An 18,620-nucleotide genomic window follows, 5' to 3' on the forward strand; every position below is an offset into this window, starting at 1 on the left:
CAAGAGTAAGGCAGAGCTGTTGGGCTCCAGACTACAGCAGTGGAATCTCCTGGCAGGTGATGTTAGGGTTTCCATGTTCCGTGACCGTCAAAAGGATCTTGTCCCATTCTTCTTCATGGAAGGTGATCTTGTAGCCTGCAACAACATCGATGGTGTGATGGCAGCCCTCAACATCGTTCACGATCCAGATGAGTGGAGACTGTTCATTGATTCATCGAAGACGAGTCTTAAAGCTGTTTTAATGCATAATGGCAATGTTTTGCCATCAATTCCAGTTGGTCATGCAGTCCATATGAAGGAAATCTATGACAACATGAAACAACTTTTGAGGTGCATAAACTATGAGCAACATCAGTGGCAGCTTTGTGGAGATTTGAAGGTAGTTGCTCTCTTGCTTGGTCTGCAGACTGGATACACAAAGTACTGCTGTTTTCTCTGCGACTGGGATAGTCGTGCAAGAGATTCCCACTACGTCAAGAAAGATTGGCCACTCCGACAGTCATTGGAGCTTGGGAGGAAAAGTGTTCAGCATCCACCACTTGTTGAATCAAGGAAGATTTTGTTACCACCCTTACACATCAAGCTGGGTCTGATGAAGAACTTTGTCAAGGCCATTGACAAAACACAAGCAGCTTTCAAGTACCTCCGTGGAAAATTTCCAAGGTTAAGTGAAGCTAAGATAAAGGAAGGTGTCTTTGTTGGTCCTCAGATTCGTGAACTTCTTCGAGATGATGCATTTGACCATGCACTGCGTGGCAAGGAAAAGACAGCATGGAAAGCCTTCCAGTTAGTGGCAATAAATTTTCTCGAAAACAACAAGGCAGACAACTACAGGTTGTTGGTGGAAAACCTCCTCAAGGCATACAAAAGCCTTGGTTGCAACATGTCACTAAAGATGCATTTTTTTGCACTCTCATCTAGATTTTTTTCCACCGAACTGCAGAGCAGTGAGCGACGAGCACGGCGAGCGATTTCACCAGGACATTGCAACAATGGAGAAACGCTATCAGGGCAAATGGAGCCCATCAATGCTTGCAGACTATTGCTGGACAGTGACAAGAGATGCTCCATTTAATGAATACAAGAGACAAACCAAGAAGCCCCGAGTAGACACTGAATAGGACTAAACTATGTACATAATAGTTTTTTGCCTTTTGTTTCATAATAAATTTTATTTATATAATCCTTTTGCTGATTTTTAAAGTGTTACATAAACAGGACAGGTGAAATATTATCATGTAATGCAACCATAAACACATGAAAAGACCTAGGTTTACAATTTATGATTAAAACTGTACTATCTACACAATATACGTAGACATAAAATGTAAAAACTTAAATATCTTAGAAACAGTAGCCAATCAGTTGTTTTAATTGTCATATTTGAATTCAGCACATCAAAATAGATAATAAATACCACATTTTATCTCTGAAGCAGACGACTTCTCAAAAATTGTAGACCAGTGTTATTTTTGTTTATTTGTTTTGTTAACTCTATGGGCATCTGTTAACTGTTAAGGATACTGTTCGTAGTACATTTTGAGTTCAAGACACGTTTGCTGGGATAGATCAAATGGGCCAATCATAATGCATATTTTCTGTGCCTTTGATCGGCTGAGTATATTTAATGTAGTCAGTAGAAGCCATTTTCACTTGGTTTCACAAAGGGAGAAGTTGACCTGGGAAATCAAATAGATGGGAAGAAGTACTACTGCTGGCCCCTATGTGTCTCTGACTCTAGCAGGCAGTTGCCTAGTACATTGTTACCTTCTGTGATTCTCTACTTATTGTGAACTATCTTGTTTAATATTTTGGTTCACTGTTCACATAATAATTATAGCACAGTTTTATAATAACTTTGATCTCAGAGAAATGTACGTTGTTGCATCGGAAGCCTGCTTCTTTTCCAGTTCTTGTGAGACAGCAAGCACTGCAAATATCAGAAAAGTGTCAACAATGACATTTCCTTATGGATTTACAAAAAGAATTGATCATGGATGGGAAAACCTTCTGAACATCAGGGATTTGAATCCATGCAAACTGGTTATGATGCACAATATTTACAAGGCTGTTTGTTACCCTACTTGAAAGGGTTTGCATTCTGCTGCTGGGCTTCTTCAGTATAACAGCTTCATGTCTACATGAAGTGAGCTAAAGCCGGTACAAATTACTGGGGCCTGGAGGTCCGGAAGGGGGCCCGGGACCTGGCTTCGTTGGCCCTGAATAGAGGACGCAATATTTTACAAGGTGTAAATATTATGGGGGGCCCAAAAAAAATTTTTCACCGGGGCCCGAGCCCGCTCTTGGCGGCCCTGCCTCTACTCCATAGCTAGCTGCTATTATGGGCATGAGTATGTTGTATTATGTACATTTCTGTTCCAGGAAAAGTGTTAACCTCCAAGTTTCCCCTTGTTCTATCTGTTAAAAGTTCAAGGGATATACCATCAATCTTTATTACCTGAATCATCGGGCTGGATGAGAGGAGTTGTGTGCACAAGGATTTATGTGCATAATTCTTTGTCCTGTCTTCTCCCGTATACCTGTATATTTATTGTTGTCATGCCTCTCAGCTTTCAGATCTTCCACAGTGTGACACCGGCAATCAAATTGTTTGACAAGTGAGAGATATATAGATCACCTGTGGTTGGTTACACTTTGTGTGCTTTTATTGAGATTTTAATGGTTTTTAACTTTAAAATCTTGTTTTAAGTATGTTTTAAAGTAAGTAAATAATTAGTTTTAAAAAAAAGAAAATTGGAATAATAAATAGGTCATCGGTAGGGTATGATTCCTGGATTTTCAGATCCCCAGGACAGCCCTCTATTACGCAAGCTACAAAGAATATATTATTTTTGTTGTGGACCAGGCATGCCAGAAGGACACTACACGTATTTAGCAATTGGGTTACACAGCTGTTTGGTAGGCAGCTGCAGTATATTGAGATTTGGATTCCTGAATTCTGTTCCTGGCTCTGGGAGGGGACTATTGTGTAGTGGCTAGAACAGTGGCTATAGACCAGATAGACAAGTATGCTGATTGGGCATAGTAATTTGAAACACAATGTGTCTTGGGTCTTCCCTGTTAGAGACGTGGGTTCTGTTCTCAGCAATGCCTGAAATGATCTTGTGCTGCCTTGCAGTTAATTTATGTGTACAACAGGGAAAGCAATTTGACTGCCTTCTATAATTTTTATAAACCGTGCTGAAGAATAAGAGTGGTGAAGTGTAGAAATATAAACAGCAGTAAGTAGAAGTGAAATTTAACCTTCTTGCTTTCAGCTGAGTGCACTTTCCCATAGGGTACAAAGTACTTCATGGAGGGGAGTCTCTCACACACACTCAAACACCCATCCCGCCTGCTTCCCTTTGTGGTCCAATGGAAGAGACAGTTGGATTCAGCCACTATGTGATACACATGAGAGGTCTGCTGATTTTTAGCTAATCCTTTTGGAAGGCAGCTGCAATATTCAGGGCAGGCACATTCTATTGTGGCTATTCTAAATGTGGCTTAAATTCTAGCATGACCTGCAGGTCTCTTTGGGAAGAATCAAAGTGTTCTTATTAGGGATGGGTCAATCACAAAGTTTGAGATCTTGGAAACTATTTTTGGGTTTCCAAAGCTAGCTTATGTTTATAGTCTTTCATTTATACAATTTTTTTATAGATTTTTATTGAGTGTTTTAATTTTGAAAACTTTTTTAAGCTATAACAAATTTTATTATATATTAATATTGTGATATAACTTGGATGTACTACATTGTGTTATCTGTTTTGGGTATTCTTATTTATCATGATAACTTCTGAAGTAACAGAATGGTTTAAAAATGTATTTGTGAATTTCCCATCCCAAACAGATTGATTTAATTTGTTACTATAAATAGATTTATGAATCTCTCCTCTACAAATAGATTTCTGTAATTAGTAGCTATAAATAATCATAGTGTACAGAATAAAGTTGTAAAGCTCAGTTGATTGAATGTTTGATAGTTCATCTTACTGTTTAAAGAATGGAATTTGTAACAAATTTTAAATAAAAATAAAAAAAACTGTGAGGTTTCAAACCGTGTATCTTTCAACTAGAAACTCCAGCTTCTCTTACATTTTTCCTTACTTTTGGCTACAGCTTTGAAGTGTTTGGCTCTGCTCTGGAAAGTGATTTTTAAGATGCAGTGTTTATTGCCTCTTGATTTCCATAACAAATATGCTCAGTCTATAAATAAATAGATGTTTTTCTAACTGCCATCCCTGCAAACTCAACCTGGGTCCTGAGAGTCAAGCTGGGTTTTTTTCTTGTATATTTGTTGGCATCATTGTCCATAATAAAGGTTCTTCAGGAAAAAAAAATGCCCACAATTACACCAATACAAAACCATAATCTTTAAATTTCCATTTCATGCTGAAGACTCAGCAGCTGAACTCCCTACTAGTGTCAATAAAACTTCATTAAAAAGTCACTAATACAAAACAATGTGCTTTGTTTTGTTGGTTTAGTTGTTCAGCAACATCAAAGATGGAGAAAATTTACAGTTGTTTGAGCAAGGGCACCGCACAGCACACAAGCAGGAGACGCACACCATGGAGGCAGTGCGGCTGATGGAATTCAATCTAAAACAAGTGCTCACAAAGCTTGTGACTCATCTCTTTGGTGATGGTAAGTATTGCAATGTGGTGTTAGACCCTTTCACCTAGTCTACTGGTGGGCAGGCATGGATCCAAGTTTTTGAGAATGGTTATTCAGCATAATAAAAGAGAGAGAACCAGGGAGAGCTGTTGGAAACTGTCATGGCACTAAAACAGCTGCATTTGTTTTAAAAAAGTCTATTGATTGCTCATTTTGATATAATCAGTAATTTTAGATACAATTATATATTGTGTGTATGTGTTATTACATCCACTCTGTCCATAAAGTAACATGAAAGTTCCCCATAGCTTAATAAACTAGACTCTGTAACTGAGTGGAGGCTGTCCGCCATTTGCTGTTTCAAGGTTATAGAGTGTATGTGTGAATAAGAATTATTTTTAATAACAGTTACTACACTGAAGTTTATTCAGCAGCAGGTTAGGCGGAGGCCAGATGAACATTAGAAAAAACATTCTTAAATAAACAGTTGCTAAACCTGCAGTCTGAAACTTTAAATTACTAGATTCCCTACTCATTTTGATCTACCAGTGAGGTTGTTCTCTTTCTACCTCCCTCCCTCCCCATTTTTCAGGAACATAAAGACATATCGTGTGATCAGGAACTTATAAGAATTAAGTCCTTTTCCTCACTCCTGTCTTTCACTCTCCTGCTCGTCTCCGATTACTTCCAGCTCACTTGTCAGTGAAAACAGAACAATAAAGTAAGGTGGCACCAAAGGAACAAAATCCGTGCTGTGCAGTTTACTATGTAGACATACAATATGGGCACAGTGCAAAAGATCTTGGATAAGTTCAAATACATTCTATCAATCACAGCATTTATCTTTGAATCTTTATTCTGCTGTCCAACTTATGGTATTTTTTTATTTACTTCTCTGCCTCAGAAACGAAAATGTCCCTCAGATTTTAATTTTGAATTTGAAATGGATTTTGCTTTGTTGCTTCTTCTATAGAAAAATGACGTAATTTTTCTTTTTTGTTGAAATAGAATTATACTGTAAGGTCCCACATTCAGTTGCATGCACTCTCTCTCTCTCTCTCTCGGAGATTTTTGTTTATTATTGCTGCTTTTCATAAATCGCTTAGGTTGTATTCTTTACAGGTTATGGAGTCGGCAAAACCTCTCAGTTGAGTTATACATTCTATCAAATGGGATAACATGTTCATAAGCACTGGAGCTATAGCAAGCTTCTGAAGTATCTTACTGCCATACATGTCATTTAAATAACATAAGTTGCTTAAAGTCCATCCTTTTGTGGAAGCTAAATGACTATATCAGGTGTTTATGTCTCGAAGTCTTTCCTCTGGTTTTATTGATCACTGGCAAAACAATCATAAATAGTAGAGTAGGAAAAGACCTAGAATATTAAGTCATATTGTTTGCATCCTTGACAATACATGATGGTTCCCTTTGTTACATTTTCTAGTGTTTTGTCTTGTCAAATTTTACATTTCCCAAATGATGTGCCTTCCACCTCTTCCAATAGATCTCACTGTCAGGGAGCTTTTCCTGATATTCAGCCTAGATTTCCCCTTCCTTAATTTCCTTCCATTCCTTCTAGTTACTGTTTATGTCCTCTTGTAATACAGTAATTAACTTCTCTCCCTCTGCATTTATACCCTTCAGATGTTCAAAGATTGTTGTGTGCCCACTTAGTCATCATTGCACCAAGCTACACGTACTACATATTAAGCTATTTTAATCTTTCCTCATGCAGTACATCAGTCTCTCCTGCTTGCCGATCTTTTTTATTGCCCTCCTTTGAACTCTCTTCAGTTGTCCGAAGCTTTTTGGCACTGAGCTGTCCAGAGCTGAATGCAGTATTTCAGGAGTGGGCTGACCAGAGAAGAACTATTATTTTTTTGCTCTGTGACTTGTTGCTCTGCATAAATAGCTCAAAGTTCATTGGCCTTTTTTGTTGCCACATCTCATTGTAAACTCGTAACTAATTTGCTGCCAAGTACTTTCACCTTCATTCCTGTGCAGATTCCTTCCTCACTCAATATCTTTATTTCAGATTATTTTCCTGAGATCTGTTAAATTGCATTTCCCTAAGCCAACGCTCATTTTATGTGTTGCCCGTATTTCTAACCACTCTGGGCCCCTTCACATTACCTCTAATCTTTGCAGAACTTTCCAGTTAATTATAATCAGTGTTGTTTGCTACCATTTCTGACTAATTAGTGAAGTTGTTAAGTAAGACTGATCTAATACTGACCCATTCAACATCTCATAAATGTCTTTCTCCAAGTCAGTCCTGATTATGTGGGTCCTACATAAATGCTGACTTTTAAAAACAACCCTTGTGTTGAGAAATGTTTAGCACATTCAGCTCGTTCAGGACAGACATATGAAACAACAAATGGAAAACTTTGGCATGAATGGAATCCTGTCATTGCAATGGAAGAAATGTCCCTCCCCTGCATGAGGATGGAGTGATCCTTATGGAGAAAGTCCCATTTAAAGATACAAAACTTGGAAGAATTCTGTACAACTTGTATGCCCTTTTGAATAATTGTCTGACCAGTCCTCAAGGTGATTCAAATCAGATCAAGAGTGTCCAGCTGTTCCCCTGTCACCAGTCTCCTCAGAGAGATGTATTCTTTAGAGTTCTTTAGAGGCTGCATTACCATACAGAATTTATTTTACTAATAAGGGACATAAAAGGACCTGTGTCCAAAAATATGTTTGCTTCTGTACCTCTAGTATAGTAGAAACATATGCTTCTGGGAGTTTGGACACATCAGAAGGCAGAAATGAGATGTCAGGCAAGGACAATGCTAGTTTGGTCCTGTAGCATCATGGGAAGCTGCCACCTGTCCGCACAGCAGGTGGTGAGTGAAAATGAATGTGTTGATTTCTGCTTGGGCTGCTAGCTACATGGTGTTTTCCATAGTGGTTATAGTATGGGCTACCATAATTGGCGTTCTGCTCATGAACAGTAGTGGAGGGCAAGTGTCTCCCATGTGGAGACTAATTGCCAATTTAAATATACTGGTGAGCATATTTGGTATGCCTCCAGTTGTGTGGTATGCTGCCTCTAAGGTCTTCAGCCCATTTCTCTTTGCAGGATAGCCATTTCTGCAATCATTTCCCTGTCAATTCATAAAAAGAACAGGAGTACTTGTGGCACCTTAGAGATTAACAAATTTATTTGAGCATAAGCTTTCGTGGGCTACAGCCCACTTCATCAGATGCATAGATACCATTAACTTGGGTTTGAATAGAGACTGGGAGTGGCTGGGTCATTACACATATTGAATCTATTTCCCCATGTTAAGTATCCTCCCACCTTCTTGTCAACTGTCTGAAATGGGCCATCTTGATTATCACCACAAAAGTTTTTTTTTTTCCTGCTGATAATAGCTCATCTTAATTAATTAATCTCTTACAGTTGGTATGGCTACTTCCACTTTTTCATGTTCTCTGTATGATATATATCTTCTTACTATATGTTCCATTCTATGCATCTGATGAAGTGGGCTGTAGCCCACGAAAGCTTATGCTCAAATAAATTTGTTAGTCTAAGGTGTCACAAGTACTCCTGTTCTTTTTGCGGATACAGACTAATACGGCTGCTACTCTGAAACCTGTCAATTCATAGTTTCCAAAGCCAGTTGGGACCGCTGTGATCACCTAGTCTGACCTCCTGTATAGCACAGGCTATAGAACTCCCCCAAAATAATTTCTTGAGCAGATCTTTTAGAAAAACATCCAATCTTGATTTAAATATGGAGAATCCACCACAACTCTTTGCAAACTGTTTCAATGGTTAGTAACTCTCACTGTTAAAAATGTACATCTTATTTCCATTCTGAATTTGTGTCTAGCTTCAACTTCCAACGTTTGGATCATGTTCTACTTTTCTCTGCTAGACTGAAGCGCTCACTGAAACGATCTATTTTCTGAGAGATCTTGGGATGCAGTGCCATTAGTGCTGATACGAACCATCACTAAAGGACCCTTGTTCTTTCACTTCAAAAGCCTATCCAGTCTTAGGCCTGGTCTACACTAGGACTTTAATTCGAATTTATCAGCGTTAATTCGAACTAACCGCTCAACCGTCCACACCAGGAAGCCATTTAATTCGAACTAGAGGGCTCTTTAGTTCGAATTTGGTACTCCACCCCGGTAGGTGGAGTAACGCTAAATTCGACATGGCTAGCTCGAATTAGGCTTGGTGTGGATGCTAATCGAACTTAGTAGCTCTGGGAGCTATCCCACACTGCACCACTCTGTTGACGCTCTGGACAGCAGTCCGAGCTTGGATTCTCTGGCCAGCCACACAGGAAATGACCCGGGAAAATTTGAATTCATTTTCCTGTCTGGGCGGTTTGAATCTGACGTTCTGGTTGCACATCGGGGCGAGCTCCGCAGCACCTGCAACGATGCAGAGCTCTCCAGCAGAGGAGTCCGGGCAATCCCAGAATAGAAAGAGGTCCCCAGCATGGACTGACAGGGAAGTCATGGATCTGATCGCTGTGTGGGGCGAGGAGTCTGTGCTCTCGGAGCTGCGCTCCAGCAAGCGGAACGCGAAGACCTTCGAGAAGGTCTCGAAAGCCATGAAAGAGAAAGGATACAGCCGGGATGCGATGCAGTGCCGCGTGAAAGTGAAGGACCTAAGACAAGGGTATCAAAAAGTCAGAGCGGCAAACGGAGGCTCCGGAGCCCAGCCCCAGACATGCCGCTTCTACGAGGCACTGCATGCCATTCTAGGTGGGTCTGCCACAACTGCCCCACCAGTGACGGTGGACTCCGAGGACGGAATAGTGTACCGGGACAGTTCCTCCTCCCTGTTCGCCGATGGGGAAGATGAGGAAGGGTCTTTTGAGGACGGCGCAGGCAACATCAAACCCACTCCCGCTTTCCCTGACAGCCAGGATCTCTTCATCACCCTCACAGAGATCCCCTACCAACCGTCCCCGCCCGTTAACCCGGACTCGGAATCAGGGGAAGGATCAGGCGGTAAGTGCAACACACGTATAAACATTTATTTTTTATAACATTGTTATAGAAAAAATAGAAACAGTATTTACAAAATTCTAACTATTAAACTATAATATATATTAAACTATATGAAGAGAAGGTCCACACAAATGGACTTTAAAAAATTCTAAATATTTACAATTTAAAACATTCTAAATATTAAACTATAATATATATTAAACTATATAAAGAGAAGGTCCACACAAATGGGGATAGAAAAATAGTCCTCTAGCGACATTTCCACGAAGGTGTCATTCAGTTCCTCGCAAAGCCTCCGCATGAGGTTCGTCGGAAGATGTGCCTTGTTGGGCGCTCCGTGGAAGCAGACTCTTCCACGCCAGGACATCCGAATATAGAGTGGAACCATTGCCTCGACTAGCATTGCTGCATATGGTCCTGGTCTGTGCAGTGCGTCCCGTAACATCCGGTCTTTCTGGGCACGAGTGACCCGCCTCAGGGTGATCTCGTTCTGCAAATACTGCATCTAAGTAGGGCAATTAGTGTAGTGTTACTATTGTTAATGGTTTACAATTAGGTTGCATAACAATGACCCTCGCCTAACAGCCACGTGCGAGAGGCCACAGAGAACAAGCATCCATTGATCGTTCCCGTGCACTGGCGGGAGGGGCTGCAAAAGGCTCATCCTTTCTGCTTTGCACATTGCCTTTAGCAGGAGAGCACAGCTAACCACTAACTGATAAGCAGTATGTACTGTAAGGCTTACCAGGACTTTGTGCAAGAGGGATGCAGCTGTCTTTCCTCGCTTGTGCGCTCTCCAGTGCAATGGCGCCGCCAATGAGAGCGTATTCCGAAATCTCGGACTAGTTCTGAGATCTCCTGAGACTTGGTTCCCTCTTTGGTCTTGTTAACTGAAACTAACTAGACTGTGTTTACTGTTGGCAAACATGTATGTGTTCAAGGAAATCACCTACTTTTTCACATCACACAGCTTCGGCTCTTTCCCGGACTGCCCCGGCATCCCCCTCGCAGAGGCTGGCTCAGATTAGACGCCGAAAGAAAAAGACTAGGGACGACATGTTCCAGGAACTGATGGCCTGCTCCAGAGTGGAGGCGGCAGAGCAGAGACAGTGGAGGGAGACCCTGTGTCAGCAGCATCGCACACACATGGAACGGGAGGATAGGTGGCGGCAGGAAGACCAGCAGGCGACTCAAACGCTGCTTGGTCTAATGAGGGAGCAAACGGACACGCTCCGGCGCCTTGTAGATGTTCTGCAAGACCGCAGGCAGGAGGAGAGAGCCCCCCTGCAGTGCATCTGCAACCGCCCTCCAACGCCAAGAAGTCCTGTCCCCCCCTCACCCAAAGTTACAAGAAGGAGGGGCGGTAGGGGCCGTGAGAACTGTCCCTGCACCGCAGCAGACCGCTAATGTTCGAGACAACTCTTGCGCTGTAAATTTGTACAAGTTCTTTCCTTACAGCATCAACCAGTCCCAACTCCAAGTTTAAACCCCCCACTGTGTACTACATTATTAAAAGCGGTTTGGTGTTACTCACTGTTTCCGTCACGTTTCTCGTGTCAGAAGACTTTCTGTGTGTGTGTGTGGGGGGGGAATTGTAATTGCAGTGCATAGCCCACAGTACCATGGTACAGACTTGGGTGCAGGGTCAACTGCAGGGCACACACAGACTGCAGTCACTAGGCACCAGGGACAGTCTGTGTGGTGTATGCTGCCCCGGGTCTTTCCTTGATGTGTATGCTTGTCCAGGGTCCTGGTGCCTGCCATCCCCGAATGTAAAGGCAGGCTTCCCTTCACATGCACTTCGACCGTAGCCACGATCCTCCCCGGTGCCCTGAGCCCCAAAAAGAGCCCTCATCCAGGGGCAGATACTCACCCTTCCCCCTCACCCCTTCCAACGCCCAAACCCACAGCCCACAGCCGTCATGTAAACCCCTATCCAAAGACGGCACCCTTCGCCCCTTCCTGCAAACCCACCCATTCCTGCAACCCTCCCCCTACATGCACAACCACCGTAAACCGTCCCCCACCCCACAGATCTATGTAGGAGAAGGAGGCTGTCCGTCCTCTTTTGGACAAGCGGTCTGTACATCAGTGCACACCTTACCCAGCACAGAATGCTTCCATGTTTCAACCAAGAAACAGAAATGCAAAGTCAACGAAAGATTTATTATTAATTACTGAAACATGTCCTTAGTTTTAAAACGTCCTTTGGAAGTGGGGGAAACTTGGTTTGTGATCAGGCTCTCTTAAAATCAAGTGGACAGTCACAGGTTACCCTGCTCTGCGAGGAAACTCGCTTTCAAAGCCTCCCTGATGCACAGCGCTTCCCGCTGGGATATTCTCTCGGCACGGGTGTCTGGCTGATCGTAAACAGCAGCCAGGCGATTTGCCTCAACCTCCCAAGCGGCCAAAAAGGTCTCGCCCTTGATCTCACATAGATTGTGGAGCACACAGCAAGCAGCAATAACTACGGGGATATTCTTTTCGCTGATGTCCGAGCGAGTCAGTAAGCTCCACCATCTCCCCTTGAGACGTCCGAAAGCACACTCCACCACCATTCTGCACTTGCTCAGCCGGTAGTTGAAGAGTTCCTTCTCACTGTCCAAGGCGCCTGTATAGGGCTTCATGAGCCAGGGCATTAGCGGGTAGGCCGGGTCCCCGAGGATCACTGTAGGCATCTGCACATCCCCAACCGTTATTTTGTGGTCCGGGAAGAAAGTACCTGCCTGGAGGCGTCTAAACAGACCAGAGTTCCTGAATACACGCGCGTCATGAACCTTGCCCGCCCACCCAACGTTGATGTTGGTAAAACGTCCCCTATGGTCTACCACAGCTTGCAGCACCATTGAAAAGTAGCCCTTTCGGTTAATGTACTCGCTGGCCTGGTGGGCTGGTGCCAGGATAGGGATGTGAGTCCCATCTATAGCCCCACCGCAGTTTGGGAATCCCATCGCGGCGAAGCCATCTATGATGACCTGGACATTTCCGAGAGTCACTACCTTTGAGAGCAGTTGCTCAACGATTGCGTGGGCTACTTGAATGACAGCAATCCCCACGGTAGATTTGCCCACGCCAAAGTGGTTCGCTACTGACCGGTAGCTGTCTGGCGTGGCAAGTTTCCAGAGGGCTATGGCCACTCGCTTCTGCACACTCAGGGGTGCTCGCATCCGTGTGTCCTGGCGCTTCAGGGCAGGGGACAGCAAGTCACACAGTTCAAGGAAAGTGCCCTTACGCATCCTGAAGTTTCGCAGCCACTCTGTGTCATCCCAGACCTGCAGCACTATGCGGTCCCACCAGTCTGTGCTTGTTTCCCGGGCCCAGAATCGCCGTTCCACACCATGAACGTGACCCATTGCCACCATGATCTCCACTGCCCGGCGTACCCTGGTTTCTGAGAGGTCTGTGCCACTCTCCTCACCGCGCTGCCGGAGCCTCCTCGCCCGGTTTCTCAGCAGCTGACTGTGGAAGAGGTGGACGATAAGGTGCGAGGAGTTGACAACGGCCATAAGTGCAGCGATGATCGCAGCGGGCTCCATGCTCGCAGTGCTGTGGCGTCCGCTGTAACCGACCAGACAAGGGCGCGAACAGATTTCCGCCGGCGCTTTCAGGGAGGAGGGAGGCGTGATTGACGGTTCAATGACGACACTAACCCAAAACCACCCTCGACACATTTTTTCCCCCAGCAGGCATTGCGAGCTCTACCCAGCATTCCAATGGGCAGCGGGGACTGCGGGAACTGTGGGATAGCTTCCCACAGTGCACCGCTTCCAAAGTCGACGCTGGCCCCGTGAATGTGGACTCAGAAGTTCGAATTTGTGTATTTAGTATGGATACACAAATTCGACTTCATAAGGTCGAATCCACAAATTCAACTTAAGTAGATTCGAAATAGTCCTGTAGTGTAGACAAGGCCTTAGGGTGGCTTGGCTCTGGGAAGACAGTACACCATCCTGCTTCCAGTCTGTCCCTTACAGAATGTTCTGATTCTTTTGAGTATTGAATCCCCAACAAGGACTGTCTGTCTTCGTTGGAGGGTTGGAGGTCTCTTCGTTGGCAAGCTTAATATTTCTTACAGGTTGGACTGAGTTGCCATTGACATGTGTCCCATTTATTTCTCCATTCCCTCAGACCAGCTGGATCTTGAGAGCTGGATCCTGGACTTGGTATGGATTGGAAATTTCAAGTGGTGTGGAATTTCTCCTGATCCTTTTCTCTCTGGTGGGCACAGCCTGCCCATCCTCATCTTTTTTCACCCAAGCAAAATGTCAGCTTCACCTCTTCCCTTTCAGAGTTATGAACTGCCAAGCCTACTCTGACTTCCTCTCTCTCTCTCTCTCTCTCTCTCTCTCTCTCTCTGACTCTTTGATGGCCACCTCCTTTCTTCCTTGTAGCTGGGATACAGATGTTTCCCAAACCTGGCTGTCCAGAAACTCATCAGCTTCTCTGATTCTCCCTAGCATCTCTACTTACTCCTCCAATCCAAGAATCTTCTCTTCCAGCACAACCAGCACCTTGCCCTTCATGCACAGCAAGTTCCTTCTAGCTTCAGGCAGGAAAAATACAATGTAAAAAAATACAGTACTTTTTTGTTCATTTAAAGTTAAGATTTTTCTGTACATTTTTAAAATTACTTTTTTATATACATTTTGTAAACTTTTCTATAACATGGCACATCTGTTTCAGGTCACCACCACTATTCCAGCTCTGGCCATCTTGAAATTGCATATAAATCTGAACCTGGAAGGAAAGCCTCTCACACTCCCTGACCAATCTCCCTCTCCAGGCTCCCGTGTTAATTCCCTTCATTTGCAACTCTTGAGTTCACCTAGCAAGTTATTCTTCTTCGACTGATTGCTCATGTGTATTCCACAATAGGTGTGCATGCTTGCTGTGCACTGGTGCCGGGAGTTTTTCCCCTAGCAGTACCCGTAGGGGAGCGCCCTTAGCAACCCCCGGAGTGGCGCCTTTATGGTGTGGTATAAGGGGCGCTGCGTGCTCCCCCCACCCTCAGTTCCTTCTTGCCGCCAGTGAAGGTGCTTCAGAACTGCTCTGCTCCAGCTTGTCTGCAGCTTTCCTCTAGAACTCTTCTTCGTTCATCGTAGTAGTACCTGTAGTTGAAGTAGTTAGATTAGTTTAGCTTAGTTTAGTGCGCCTGGGTCGGGGCATGCTGTGCAACACTTGCAGGTGGCCGATGCCAGTGAGTGATCTGCCAAGCCTACTCTGACTTCCTCTCTCTCTTTACACTGTCTGGGGGAACCCATCTCAGCGATCGCTGCAAGATTTGCAGGTCTTTCAAGCCTCGGACCAAGAAAGAAAGGAACATTTGGCTCAGGGCTATCCTGATGGAGTTGGCGTTGACCCCGACTCCAGTGCGCCACTCCAAGTTGGCACTGGGTACCGTAGTGTCAGTGCGTGGCTACCCCTTTGTGCCATCTACCAGTCGGCACTGCTTCCTGTCCGCAGGGCACGCCAAAAAGAATAAGAGGCCTTCTTTGCCACGGCACCAGAGCAAGACCGGGGGTTAGCCAGAGCAAGACCGGGGGTTAGGCAGTCCTCGGTCCCCATTGGTCTCCAGACCTCCGACTCAGGTTGAGCGGAGTAGCCCGGCCCATTCGGAACAGGCTTCTCCCAGATGTCCGGATGCCCTCCACACCAGAGGCCCTGCAAGCGGCCCGGGACGTTATCTCTGTGACAAATTGCCGGCACAACTATGATGGGTCTTGCGCTTTCTCTTCTTGGGGGGCGGGGGAGGTTTCAGGGCACTGTTTCTGGGATATTAACTGCCTCACTAGTGTTCTAGAGGAGGAGAGTGGAGAGGGAGGGGCCCGGGCCCGCCTTCTACTCCGGGTCCCAGCCCAGGGGGCCTGGGGTTAGCGATAAACCACTTGAACTAGCAGTTCCCTCCCCTGGGCTACTTCCCTCTCCTGCCCTTCAGCTTGTGAGGGCTTTCTGCCCTCCCTCTGCACGAGCCAGGTGTCCCTTTACCTAGGGTCTTGGTCTTCTTAGCCCACCGCAGCACTTCTCCAAACTTTCCTCTGCTTCCCTCCAAACTGTTCTCTGCTCTAACACCAATCCACTCTGCTCCAACTCCTCCAAACTGCTCTCTGCTCCAACACCGTCACTTGTCTGAAGCAGGGGGGGTTTATCAGGTGACTGGCTTCATGTGCTTTAATTGGCTTCAGGTGCTTTAATTAATCTATAGCAAACTTTCTTCCCTCTACAGGGAATAAGGCTCCCTTCTAACCCTCTCTTGCTGTCCTTTGGCCATGCTGCATCACAGTCTCCTTCACCTTAGAGCACAGGGCCCGGCGCCCTCGTCCGTCAAGGTGAACTTGGCAGCCATATAGACCTTCCACCCACCAGTGCAGGGGTACCCGGTATTCTTCCATACTATGACTGGCCGATTCCTTAAAGGAATTGGATTGGATTGTCTCTTCCCGTACGTTAGGCCCCAGTCCCACAGTGGGACCTGAACTTGGTGCTGGCCTGGTTGACAGGTCCCCCCTTTGAGCTGTTAACTACATGCTCCTGGTTGCACCTCTAGTGGAAGGTAGCCTTCCCTGGTTGCGATCACATCTGTTAGACGGGTCTTGGAACTCAGGGCCCTGACCTCCGAGCCCCCATACACAGTGTTCCATAAGGATAAGGTCCTGCTCTGCCCACATCCTTCGTTCCTCCCGAAGATGGTCTCCTACCTACCATATGGGTGAGGACATTTTCCTGCCGGTCCTCTGCCCCAAGCCCCATGCGTCCAGTGAGGAGCGTTGCCTCCACACGCTGGATGTGAGATGGGCTCTGGCTTTTTTCCTGGAGCAGACTAAGCCCTTCAGGATTGCCTCAGCTGAACGCATGAGGGGTCGGCCGATCTCCACTCAGTGGCTCTCCAACTGGATCACCTCGTACATCCATACCTGTTATGATCTGGCAGGAATCCCTTCACCGTCAATTGTGAGGGCGCACTCAACTAGGGCGCAAGCCTCATCGGTTGCCTTTTTAGTCCAGGTCCCCATTCAGGACATTTGTAGGGCTGCCACATGGTCTTCAGTTCACACGTTCACCTCGCATTATGCGATCGTCTCTCAGACCAGGGGGTTCGGCAGGGCTGTGCTCCATCCCGAGAGTTTATGAACTCCTACCCACCTCTAACAGATATAGCTTGGAATCACCTATTGTAGAATACACATGAGCAATCACTCGAAGAAGAAAAGACAGTTACCTTTTCCGTAACTGGTGTTCTTCGAGATGTGTTGCTCATGTCTATTCCACATCCTGCACTTCTTCCCCTCTGTCAGAGTTGTCTGGGAAGAAGCAACTGAGGGGTGCGCGCAGTGCCCCTTATACCGTGCCATAGAGGTGCCACTCCAGGGGTCGCTAAGGGCACTCCCCTACGGGTATTGCTAGGGTAAAAATTTCCGGCACTGGTGCACATGGCGAGCACGCCTGGAATAGACATGAGCAACACATCTTGCAGAACGCCAGTTACGGAAAAGGTAACTGTCTTTTTTTTATGTCAAGTCCCCCTGCTTAGCCAAGCTCATCTCTTCTTCTCCTCATCAGAGAGTGATTAGCCACTCAGAGGGTATGTCTACACTACCCGCCGGATCGGCGGCTAGCGATCGATCTATCGGGGATCGATTTTATCGCATGTAGTGTAGACGCGATAAATGGATCCCAAATCACTCTCCCGTCAACTGCTGAACTCCAGATCAGCGAAAGGCGGAAGCAGCGGCCATTGATCCTGCGCCGCGAGGACGTGAAGTAAGTGATTCTAAGTCGATCTAAGATATGTCGACTTCAGCTATGCTATTCTCCACCCCAGTGAAGACCAGGCCAGGGATGATCAAAGCACCAAGGGTCAGAGCCACACACCCCTTACGGAAGCTCCAACAAACTGACCTGTGTTAGCTGTTTACCCATGGCACAGCTATGCAGCCCTTACACAGAAAACAAATGTTCAAACAGTGCACAGGTGGACCAAATGCATCACTTGCCATGGCACATGACCTCCAAGCACAGAGTCGCAGCTGTGCCTCTCCTGTTAGCTGCCTCCAGCATTACCATCCAGAAGAACTGGAATGATTTGAACATGAATATGTTGAAAAATAGACAGATTATTCTGAAGGTAGGCCACCTTCATTGATGAAGCAGCAAGGGCTTTTAATCAATTATTGTTAACTGGTTTGATAAGAGTTGTGGACTCCGTAATTATGCTCACTGATAGTATGGAAAGAGAATCAGCAAGGATGTTCTAAATAATAGCAAGCTGGGTAAAGATATTACACATTCACATGTGCTAGCAAATCAGTGTGTGATGTATGTCAAAGGCTCATTTTGTGTGGTAGGTCAAAGTCTAACCCTGATATAAATAGTCTGTAAGGTCAGGCTCTTCTGTTAGTAAAAAATCTGCATACCTCCACTGAAGTTAATAGTGTTACACCAATTTACTGTAAGCTAAATTTCTGTCCCTCAGTAAGAATGTGGCTATAATTGGAAAACACAATGTGGTATTTAGTAAGTCTTTAATTTTCTTGGTGGTAGTCTGTCCAAAATAGTAATTGCAGTCCCTTCTAAATTATCTCAACATTATTAAATTCTCTTCCATAGAATATATGTTAGCTTGCAGATATTTTTCAAACTCATCATATTCCCTTACCAAATTCTTGAACCTTTGTACCAATAAAAGAGTATAGGAAAGCCAAGTGGGAACTAATATTTCTTTCACTGTTAGTCCTCACTGCACTGCCCTTGAGGCTCCTGATACCACATGCATTGTTCTTTTCTTGCTTCTCTTCTAACATTGTTGTAACTAGACTTCGTTGGAAAGTTCGTTGAGATCTATAGATGAAACAGTTATATAAGAGCTAAGAATTATTGTTCATAGAAATGTAGGGCTGGAAGGGACCTCAAAAGTCAATTCCTTTGTGCTGAGGCAGGATTAAGTATACCTTAGATCGGGGTCCCCAACCTTTTTAGGACCAGGGACCGGTTTCGTCCTGACCCTCCGCAGTCATGCC

The 18,620-nt window shown here is 45.0% G+C and overlaps 1 protein-coding gene across 18 annotated transcripts in view; it reads left to right on the forward strand.

Annotated features, from left to right (window-relative positions):
* FARS2 (phenylalanyl-tRNA synthetase 2, mitochondrial) overlaps positions 1-18,620 on the forward strand; it is a 324,031-nt gene that overhangs the window by 84,076 nt on the left and 221,335 nt on the right. For all 18 annotated transcript variants that reach the window (XM_039525751.1, XM_039525755.1, XM_039525749.1 and 15 more), the window contains one exon: positions 4,491-4,650. In XM_039525751.1, the coding sequence (XP_039381685.1) occupies positions 4,491-4,650 (160 nt within the window). The remainder of the gene's footprint in view (positions 1-4,490; positions 4,651-18,620) is intronic.

The sequence above is a fragment of the Mauremys reevesii genome, linkage group 2 (genome assembly GCF_016161935.1).
Source record: "Mauremys reevesii isolate NIE-2019 linkage group 2, ASM1616193v1, whole genome shotgun sequence".
Classification (NCBI taxonomy): domain Eukaryota; kingdom Metazoa; phylum Chordata; order Testudines; family Geoemydidae; genus Mauremys; species Mauremys reevesii.